Source organism: Cottoperca gobio, chromosome 22 (genome assembly GCF_900634415.1).
Source record: "Cottoperca gobio chromosome 22, fCotGob3.1, whole genome shotgun sequence".
Classification (NCBI taxonomy): Eukaryota; Metazoa; Chordata; class Actinopteri; order Perciformes; family Bovichtidae; genus Cottoperca; species Cottoperca gobio.
The window spans coordinates 1,966,178-1,977,343 of NC_041376.1; the positions used below are offsets into that span (position 1 = coordinate 1,966,178).

Genomic DNA, 11,166 nt, shown 5'->3' on the forward strand with positions numbered 1-11,166 from the left:
ATAATAATAACATTAGTATTATAATAATTATTGGTTTTATAATAATAATAATAATAATAATAATAACTATTATTATTATTATTATTATTATTATTATTATTATTATTATTATTATTATTATAGCCTAAACAAAATAACAAACAAATAACAAACAAATAACAAACAAATAACAAACAAATAACAAACAAATCTCAAACAACGTTTTGACCTGAACGCTCCCCGGGTACCGGAAGTAGTTGCAGCAGCGACCGGAAGTTCAGTGTGAAGACAGGAACAACAAAGAGGAGAAAGCGCCCGGGTTTTAAACCTACTTTAGAAGACACACCTCAACACAAAATCAAAGAAAGTAGCTGTCGATCACAGTAGGTGAGTTTAATTATTTTAAACCTGCTATTTAGTATCTATATATTTTTTTAGCTATGTTTGAGTAATGTAGCCGTTAGCCACCCAGCGCGGCCGCTGCCTGCTCTGCCGTTATGGCATTATTGGCTAACTAGCCATTTTAGCTGTTCGCTAATGATGAAATACCTCTATATGTAATCAAATGTGCTCTATAACCGTCTCTGGTTTAATAAAGACAGATACATAATTAACGCTGCCCACTAGTTTTTATATAATTACCAACCAACGTCAGCTAGAATTCATTTTTAACCGTCAGCAATTCAACAGATAAATAATTATTATTTCCCGGCGTTGAATCGGTTAAGTGAACGTTACATCCCCACTCGAGGTAAAGGATGAAAATTTTATTTCTGATTAGTATTTGACATATTAATGTCCATAAGATGATGCCTTATCGTATATTTAAGTAACATTATCAGTACGTTGCTTGCTTAAATGATAGTTTCAGACATATTCCCAAGTTGATCTTTTATATATAATACTCACAAGTCCATTTGCACATTGCAGGAGTTAACGTTACTGCTCACTGTAATCACAATCAGGTTTATTGCCAAGTAGGTTTCTACTTACAAGGAAGTTGCCTTGGGGTTTGGTGCATACAGTTAACACATATTAAAGGTTCAATGTGTAAATCCACCTGCTCCAAAGAAACAGGGGGCAGTATTTCACCTCTAAACTGGGTTCATACAATCTATAATGTTCATATGTTAGTTGTAGTAGTTTGGCATATTTATTGCATTCTAATTCATTCTTTATATTATGTATTGCATTTACTCCTGTGTAATGCCCGTCAGTGGGCAAGAACACCAAACTGCTGAAACGCTGCTGTTTCCTAATCTTCACGTTGATCATCTGTTCACTGATGTTAGCGGGGCTGCAGTCCGTGTGACGTTACATTAGTTTGTCTATTGGACTAAATCCAAAGTGGCAGAAACTAGAAAACGACCCAAACATTTTTCTCCTTTCTGCCACTTTGAATGTAATCCAATAAAGTATGAAACAGACTTCTGCTCTTTAATATCGATGTCACTTCTCGTAACAACAGAGCTTTTACAATGGAAAAGCTCCCTCTGTGTTTTATTTATTATTTAAATCGCTGTGAAGTGATTTTCAAATCACAAGTTTGCCTCCCAGGGCTTAATAACACGACACCCTCCATTTGACAAGATGTCACCGATACGCCTTTATTGTGTCCTGTGCTGCGTTCTGATTATTGTCTCTTCTCTTTCATCAGGACAAAAGAATTTGGTTTGCATGTGAGGACAAGTGTCAGCCAAGCCAACCATGGCGAACAATGCAGAGGATATCGAAAACAACATGGTCAGTGTGAAAGAATGTGTCGCAGTCGCTCCAACGCTGTTTGTGTCTCTGTTATTGGCTGATGATTATCTTGCAGTTTGTGACACACTGTGGAAGTCACTGCCATCATAAAGGATTATGTTGTGATAAGGAAACATGCAGTCTTTAAATAAGGATCGTAGACGGCGGCCTGATGCTTTGCTCATACTGTAAATAAGGGCGTGGCCGCCCTCGTCGAGTAGTCAAAGTCTCCTTTTACTGTCTCGGGCAGCTCAACACCATCAGCCTTGTTCAGCTCATTAACAGCTGCGTGTGCTTTACAAACATGTTCCTCCATCTTGGCGAACTACAACACATTACATTTCTGTGTTGAAAGGCTTCTTCTGCTCAGTGAAGTCATCTCTGAGGCGAGAGCAGGTTCATCACACATTTAACATCAGGGCTCAACACTCAGGATTCCCATCTTGCCTGATGCAAGTGAACGCCACATCAGGCTCATAAATCTCTCAACTGGAACTAAACACAATCACAGTCATGTTTGTTCCTGGAAACAGCAGCTTAGTGTTGAACCCTGGATATACTACTACAGTATTACAACCCTGAAAGTAACTTTGTGTTTTGGACACATCGAGACATTTTAAGACGCTGCACTTTGAGAAACTGAGACGACATTTTTCTATATTTTCTGACATTGTCTTTAAAAGATTAGTCGATAATGAAAGTAAAGGTCAGGTGGCGCCCTCGTCTGTGATCCTGGGACAAACTTTGTCTCTATTTAGGACTGAGCAGCGTCGTGCACCACAGTGCGCTCATGCTACACAGAGTCGGGGCTGCGTACTTGGTAAGATTGCTTCACTGCCTCGTGTCTCGACTCGCCTGGCAGTCGGAGCGTTTTAGTTCACACAGTCTCCTTGATTTGCATTTTTATTTTGTCCTGACGGGACAGATCGTCGGGGGGGCTCGGCGTTCTCCTTGGAGAAGCTGGTCTCGTGAGCGTAAACGTGCCGGTGACGCTCTGAAATGCAAACATGGATCGCCTGATAACGGTTCCTGTAGTGTTTGTTTTCTGCCAATAAAAAGAAATGAAACTCTGGAGTTAAGTGTTTCCATCTGATAATGTGGCGGCCCTGTTGACTCTCCATCTTCTACAGAAAGAAAGATAGATTTGGAATATTACTAGCGTCAGGATTTCAGAAAATCTCCGGTTTCCCACGGCCTCCAGCAGATGCCCAAAGGATTGCTGAGTGTGCGAGTCCTTCAAGGCTCTTGAATGTTCATGCGAGTCACACGTAGGGCTTGAAACCTGTGTAAAATAGATAAAGGAGATGCTGACTGGGGCCGAACCCGATCCCTCCCCAACAATGGACCGTCCTCTCGTATAATAATAAATATAACTCTCAAGTTAAAGCATGAAATGCCCCAAAAATACTTGAGAAAGATTTAAACGTCTGACTGCATGTTTGAGATCATTGGCACAGGATCAGATCAGTTTCATATTCAGAGCTTCTCTTGAGCTTTCTGAAAGAAGCTTCTGTCGTCATATTTTATAAAGTATCGCCTTAAAAACAAATCCTAAAGTTGTTGTTCTTCTTCTTCTCCTCCTCCTTCTTCTCCTTCTTCTCCTTCTTCTTCTCCTTCTCCTTCTTCTCCTTCTCCTTCTTCTCCTTCTACTTCTTCTCCTCCTCCTTCTGTTCCTCCTTCTACTTCTCCTCCTACTTCTTCTTCTCCTTCTACTTCTTCTTCTCCTTCTTCTCCTTCTTCTCCTTCTTCTCCTTCTTCTTCTCCTTCTCCTTCTGTTCCTCCTTCTACTTCTTCTTCTCCTCCTACTTCTTCTTCTCCTTCTTCTTCTCCTCCTCCTTCTTCTCCTTCTTCTTCTCCTTCTTCTCCTCCTACTTCTTCTTCTCCTTCTACTTCTCCTTCTCCTTCTCCTCCTACTTCTTCTTCTCCTTCTACTTCTTCTTCTCCTTCTTCTCCTTCTTCTTCTCCTTCTCCCTACTTCTTCTCCTTCTTCTTCTCCTTCTCCTTCTCTTCTCCTCCTACTTCTTCTTCTCCTCCTCCTTCTTCTTCTTCTTCTTCTTCTCCTTCTCCTCCTACTTCTTCTTCTCCTTCTTCTTCTTCTCCTCCTCCTTCTTCTCCTTCTTCTTCCTTCCCCCCTCCTTCTTCTCCTCCTACTTCTTCTTCTACTTCTTCTTCTCCTCCTCCTTCTTCTCCTTCTTCTTCTCCCCCTCCTTCTTCTCCTCCTACTTCTTCTTCTACTTCTCCTTCTCCTCCCTCCTACGCTCTTCTCCTTCTTCTTCACTCTCCTTCTCCTTCTCCTCCTACTTCTTCTTCTCCTTCTACTTCTCCTTCTCCTTCTCCTCCTACTTCTTCTTCTCCTTCTCCTTCTACTTCTTCTTCTCCTTCTCCTTCTCCTTCTTCTCCTTCTCCTTCTCCTTCTCCTTCTTCTTCTCCTTCTTCTCCTTCTTCTTCTTCTTCTCCTTCTCCGTCTTCTTCTTTCATTTAGAACCAGCAGGAGACCAGTGTGGCCTCTGAAACCCCCCAGCAGCCCCAGGAGGCTACGGGGACCCGAGCCCGGCCCAGAGGAGGCTCAGGGGGTGGAGGAGGAGGAGGAGGAGCGGGGGGTGAAGGAGGAGGTAATGGCAGCGGGCCGGAGCAGAACGGGCAGCCCCCCGCCGCTCGGCCCCCCCGTGTGGTGGAGGCTGAGGAGGACGAGGACGAAGAGTTGACCTTGAAATACGGCGCCAAGCACGTCATCATGCTGTTCGTGCCCGTGACCCTCTGCATGGTGGTCGTCGTGGCAACCATAAAGTCGGTCAGCTTCTACACCCAGAACGACGGGCAGAGATTGTGAGTGCCGCGCCTCTTATTATGGGATGCATTGTGGGGCAAACATCTGAAGAAAAATGTCTTTAAATGTTTTCAGCCTCAAACACGAGATTTGCAGAAAGTGTTTTATAATTTAAAGACATCACAGACACGGGACGTGCTTCACTGTTTCTTTATAAACCATTCATTCATAATAATAATAATCATGAGAATAATCTTTAGTTCTGGTGTCTGAAGGAAGTGCAGTGTGGCCGCCGTGCCACTAGATGGAGTTAATGTTGTATTTATATTATTATCTGTTAGGTTCTGTACAAATATATACAAATATATAAATCATTAGTTTTGAAGAACAAACCAAAGCAAGTTTATACTGTTGTTATATTAATATTTTGTACAATTCTCATTAAATATGTAAACTAAATAAAGTCTATGTATATTATATATAAACACGAGTGTCTTCAGGTTTATATTTGTTAATCCTCTGTTTACATTTCTTATCTCTGTAGAATAAAAACATTTGTTTTGTATTTTATACTTGAATCAGAGCACTTAAACAACATTTTATATTTTAAACTCCAGTAAGCACCATATTTTCTTTATTGTATATATTATATTATATTCTCCCCCCCCCCAGGATCTACACGCCGTTCCCTGAAGACACCGTCACCGTCGGACAGAGAGCCCTGAACTCCATCCTGAACGCCACCATCATGATCACCGTCATCATCGTCATGACGCTGGTGCTGGTGCTGCTGTACAAGTACCGCTGCTACAAGGTACGTGCTACATGCTACATGCTACAAGCTACAAGCTACATGCTACAAGCTACAAGGTGCGTGCTACATGCTACAAGGTATGTGCTACATGCTACAAGATACATGCTACAAGCTGCGTGCTATGTGCTACATGCTACAAGGTACATGCTACAAGCTGCGTGCTATGTGCTACATGCTACAAGATACATGCTACAAGCTGCGTGCTATGTGCTACATGCTACAAGGTACATGCTACATGCTACAAGGTATGTGCTACATCCTACAAGGTACATGCTACAAGATATGTGCTACATGCTGTGTACATATGTGTACATATGTGTACATGACAGGTCATTGTCGCTCTTATCCAGAGCGACTTACATTGAACTCAGTACAGGGACGGTCTCCCTGGAGCAGCTCAGCCTGGTATTGAACTTCCAACCTTCTAGTGTTTTGTTTGGAAGGCGTACCTCTAGACCACTAGGCCATCACCACATGCTACATGCTACAAGCTATGTGTTACATGCTACAAGGTATGTGCTATAAGCTACGTGTTACATGCTAAAAGCTATGTGGTACAAGCTACAAGGTACGTGCTACAAGGTCACTGCTGCAGCCCCACCACTGCACAGCTGACAGGAATATTAACATAATGTTTAGGTTTAAAGAGGCTTTTTAATGTTGACCTGTGTTAGTAGGAACAGCACATGTGTCACTAATGTCTTTATTGATTCTTTATTTTTACTTTACCTTTATATACCAGGAATATTCCCATTGAGATTCAGAAACTCTCAACAGACTTCAAACAAAACAGCAAAAACACAAAACATTCAAACAAGCAGCATAAAAATATTCACATAAAGGCAACAATCAAGACTCAAAACAAATGACATCAAACTGTTTATTAGAGTTCAGTGACAGGACACGTCAGCGCTAAAATATTCCTTAATCCTGATTTTAAAATCCTCCATGCTTCTAGAATAATGTAGTTCACAGCAGGATGGAAGCAGCGGAGTCACACTGACGGCAACAGTCTGCACATCAAACCATAAATATTACAAATAAACTTTACGGTCGAGCAAAACTCACACGCAGCTGATTTCAGACTTAAATATGACGCATCATTGTCGCGTGTTATTTAACCACATTCATCAAGTCTTCTTCAGCGTCGATCTATTGAGAACCTAAATCAATGTTTGGCCGGATTTGTCCCACGACTGCAACAGTAACTGAGTCTGTGCCTGCATGTGACGTAATGCATCATGTAAATACGAGTCATTCATCTCCTGGATGAAGCTCTCAGACCTTTTCCACAGGAGATGTTTGGACTTGCTGATCACAGGTGTAACTTCTTATTAAACGGCTTCATGCCAGGAAGGTGTGCCGGCTCCGAGCCCCTCTTCTGTTCTCTTCTGTCGTGTTCTGTTGTGCATGTCGGCTCACAGTCGTGCCTCACTGGGACTGATGGGAACACAGCCAGCGCTGATGTTCTCACTTTGAGCCGGGCGTTTCCTGAAGAGTCAGCGAGTGATGGAGAAGATTTCAAATGAAGCTTCGAATGTCTGTCGTCATGTTTTATGACGTCACCACCCGAAAACATATTCTGTGTTTTTGTTTTTAAAAAGCAGAATGTGTGGAAATAAGATCAAGATTTATAGAAGACATTATGAAAAGAAGTAATAAATAATCTAGATGAAAATGCAAAAACACAATAGAAGCTTTGTCAAGGGCATGTTCACACACACACACACACACACACACACACACACACACACACACACACACACACACACACACTGTATGCAGACAAAAGGCCTCGTGGACTACGCCTGGCGCTCTTTGTATTTGTTGTAACCCCACCCAACCTGGTTGTCCAGGTAGTTAGAACCGGCACACTAACAAGTATTCACAGGTCGATCTGTCGATGACTCTGATGTTTTCCCTCGCAGGTGATCCAGGGCTGGCTCTTCCTCTCCTCCCTCCTCCTGCTCTTCTTCTTCTCCTACATCTACCTCAAGTAAGGCCTCCACATCTCCTCTGCGAGGCTCCCACACATGTGTTACTTTGAAATGTCTACTTCTTCACGATGATGGTCTCTGCTCTGTCCGACAGGGAGGTTTTCAAGACCTACAACGTGGCCATGGACTACTTCACCCTGGCCATAATCATTTGGAATTTCGGAGTGGTGGGCATGATTTGCATTCACTGGAAAGGTCCTCTGCGGCTCCAGCAGGCCTACCTCATCATGATCAGCGCCCTCATGGCTCTGGTTTTCATCAAGTACCTGCCCGAGTGGACCGCCTGGCTCATATTAGCCGTGATCTCTGTCTACGGTAAATCCTCCTCTTCAACCCTTTGTGCACCGACGTTCAGTCATCTGGGTCATTTTAGTGCTTCAGGGACGAGAGAAGATTCAAACGCTAATCTATCGTTCCTTCAATGTTTTCAACAAGGGAACAGAAACCTTTTTATTGCTTTTTAAAAGCAGTAAAAACAAAGACATTAACTGTGGAGTGGGACAGCAGGGGCCTAAAGTAAACACTATCGTCTCAGACTAAAACCTGAATCATGTGTCACTAAACATGTCGGGAAGTAAATAACTCCAAACTGTCTTTGACCTCTGACCTCAAGATATCTAAATAAAGCTTGCATGGATACGCCCCTCCCCTCAACACACACGTTATGCTCATCGCGTGCCGTGTGGGGCAGAACTCCTGCAGGTCTTTGCAGCCAGCCTCTTCTCTCGCTTATTAAATGATGTATTTGAATATTTCTGGGTTCTAAACCGTCGTGGAAATTCTTTAATGAATCTTCAGGTTCCCAGATGTGCTTCACACCTTTATGTTGAGCGACTCTCTCCTAAAGTCTCCCTGTCGAGACAAAAGTGTGTCTCAGGTTTATTGTAAAAGAACAATAACTCTTAAATGATTAACATAAATACTCATTCTTGTGTCTTTATTGTGAGGATTTATTTTTCTTTGCAGCTGCATGTTTGATAAATGTTGTTAGTGGGCTGGACGGTTGTGATGCAACACCTGAAGCTGAAGCAAAGGCTTGAAGAGGAAGTGTGTGTTTCTGTGATGTCATCATGCCTTTACACGTCAGCGAGGAGCAAACACTTCCTCTAATAACGTATCTGTCAGTACGTCAGGATGTGAAGTGGTGTAAATGCAGCACATCATCCACAGGAGGATCATTGTTGCTTGGGACGTGAGTTCCTCGCGCAGGTTAACGTCACGTGTTCCTTTGGTCCCTCACAGATCTGCTGGCGGTGCTTTGCCCCAAAGGGCCTCTGAGGATCCTGGTGGAGACGGCGCAGGAGAGGAACGAGCCCATCTTTCCCGCTCTCATCTACTCCTGTAAGACGCTGATTACACTTACACACGAAGAAGCTAAAACATGTTCCCCGTTCAACACTTGAGCTCCTTTCAGCACAATGAACGCACGTGAACGCTGTTCTAGAGTTCATAACACATAATTATAGGTCTGGACGAGCACATCTCCCTGTCCTGTAGCTCTGTAGCGTTCTGACTCTGACGTCTTCCACAGCTACGATGGTGTGGCTTGTCAACATGGCCGACACCGAGTGGCCCAAAAGGAACTCGACAGAAGTGGCGCCGCCTCAATTAGAAGCTCCAGAAGGTGAGCGTCCGGCGTGAAGTTTAATCTGGTTCCATTTCAAACCGTGTTGTTGAGTCTAACTGGTGTCTCCGGTCTGCAGCCGTGGCGTCTCCGGCGCCCGCCGGTCTGTCGCAGGACGACGGAGGCTTCAACTCCAACTGGGTGAACCAGCAGGAGCACCAGCTGGGGCCGCTCAGCACCACGGAGCAGACCAGGCGGGAGGTCCAGGAGATGCCCTCCACTCGCCCCCCCGTGGAGGACGAGGACGAGGAGGAGAGTGAGTGCTGAAACATAGCGTGTGGATTAGACACGTGTGATACGTTGGTGTTCCTTCAGTGTTTACGTCTCTTTATACATCATTGTTCCATCACACACGTTTCCCTCGCAGCACTGATACGAAGCCTCGCTCTGTAATCGCAGCGCTGCCTCGTGTGTAATCATCGTCTTTGCAACACATAAAACCTTTGGGGATGTTTAATGCGTCTCTCTGAAGTTCCTGCGTGTGTTTGTCCGCAGACTGTTTTTAGTCGGCGCAGATTAGGAAGCGATTATTCAGGCCAATTGCTAGGTTTCATGTCCGTGCTATTTGGGCGCCCCGCTCACTTTCTAAGTTGAAGCTTGGCTAAATATAGGGCCGGCTCTTGTTGTACAGTAATTACAGTCGGGGGTGTTTGACTTGACTCCACCCTGAATGTGGTGTCGTCCTGTGTTCTCAGGGGGTGTGAAGCTCGGCCTCGGAGACTTCATCTTCTACAGCATGCTGGTGGGAAAGGCCTCGGCCACGGCCAGCGGCGACTGGAACACCACGCTCGCGTGCTTCGTAGCCATTCTCATCGTGAGTGACCACGACTGCGTATTCTGCGTGTAACCACGGCCGAAACGGTTTCTGTTTGCTACACAATCTTTCAATGTGTTGTCTCCTCCGTGTTTTATTCCCGTGTGCCTCTGTCCCCCCGCAGGGCTTGTGTCTGACCCTGCTCCTCCTCGCCATCTTCAAGAAGGCGCTCCCCGCTCTGCCCATCTCCATCTTCTTCGGCCTGGTCTTCTACTTCGCCACGGACAACTTGGTGCAGCCCTTCATGGACAGGCTGGCGCTACACCAGTTCTACATTTAGCAGGACGCTGCCCCGATGACCTCCACCCGCACAGTCCTCCGGCCAACAACACAAGTGCGGCCCCTTCACAGCTGGGGGGGAACACAGGGGCGAGGCCCCCCCCACACCCCCTTCCTCAGAACTCACGATGACGGGACACAAGTTGTTTTTGTTCTGCCTTCTCTCTCTGGCGGGGGAGGGTACCCCCCCCCCCTCCCCCGCCAGCTCTTAAATACTTTTATTTCAGTTCTTAACCAGAAGTGACGTTTCTGGCTCGACTTGGGAAGTCGTCGGGAAACTTTGACGTTTGTTATTTACCCAGGAAGCTTTGCAAGAGCTCGTCTGCTTCACTCCGCAGCGCTTCCACTTCCACACGTTCACATGTGGGGGGCTTCCCAGTGCAACCACGTCCTCCGTGACGAGGCGTTACAGAAGGTGCCTTGCTCAGGGACACCGCGGCGGTTGAGCGAAGGGGAGATGGTTTTCATTCAGTCTCCCTTCAAACACTTTGATCCAACATCTTCATTTTTACAACGTCCGAGCTCACGCCACCGCTCCCCCCCCCAGAACTGACCCCGGGATTAAAACGAGCCTTCGTCCAACCAACGGACTCTGTGATGACTGTGGTAGTGGAGCGTTAGACGTGTAGTCTGGCTGTGTACGAGCCGTCGGTCACCACTCGTGCTTTCCTCGCCGCTCTTCAGAACGGTGACGTGTTTAGTTTCCCCACGTTAGACGCACGAGAGCCGCAGCGCTCGCTGCCTGGAAGGTTTACGTCTTTCTCACCGGTGGATTAACATCTGAGCGAAACAGAGCTGCAACACATGGTCGCCAAATATTTAGAAAATCAATTGAAAGAGTCAGAAAACTCTGCTTTCTGTTTTATATCACGTTAAAACGAGACGTTCAGAGACGTCGCGCTGAAACGAGACGTTCAGAGACGTCGCGCTGAAACGAGACGTTCAGAGACGTCGCGCTGAAACGAGACGTTCAGAGACGTCGCGCTGAAACGAGACGTTCAGAGACGTCGCGCTGGACTTTGAGACATTTTTTTTTTACCATTTTCTGACAATAATCGGCAGATTAATCGATAATAACTAAATTCTTCGTTCAGAACATTCAGATTCACACTGATCGTGTTTTAACATCTGAATCTTTGTCTCTACATA

The 11,166-nt window shown here is 45.2% G+C and overlaps 1 protein-coding gene across 2 annotated transcripts; it reads left to right on the forward strand.

Moving 5' to 3' along the window:
• The first annotated feature begins 217 nt into the window (after window positions 1-217).
• Window positions 218-10,152, forward strand: psen1 (presenilin 1). 2 transcript variants are annotated; one of them, XM_029460999.1, is made up of 11 exons: window positions 218-362; window positions 1,637-1,722; window positions 4,205-4,548; window positions 5,162-5,303; window positions 7,232-7,299; window positions 7,395-7,615; window positions 8,543-8,641; window positions 8,832-8,924; window positions 9,004-9,180; window positions 9,620-9,738; window positions 9,863-10,152. In XM_029460999.1, the coding sequence occupies exons 2-11, from the start codon at window positions 1,687-1,689 to the stop codon at window positions 10,016-10,018; spliced, it is 1,455 nt and encodes a 484-aa protein (XP_029316859.1). In that variant the 5' UTR covers window positions 218-362; window positions 1,637-1,686; the 3' UTR covers window positions 10,019-10,152. The 2 variants fall into 2 exon arrangements, with proteins under 2 accessions (XP_029316859.1, XP_029316858.1); XM_029460998.1 differs by having other exon boundaries at window positions 220-366.
• The last annotated feature ends 1,014 nt before the right edge of the window (window positions 10,153-11,166 follow it).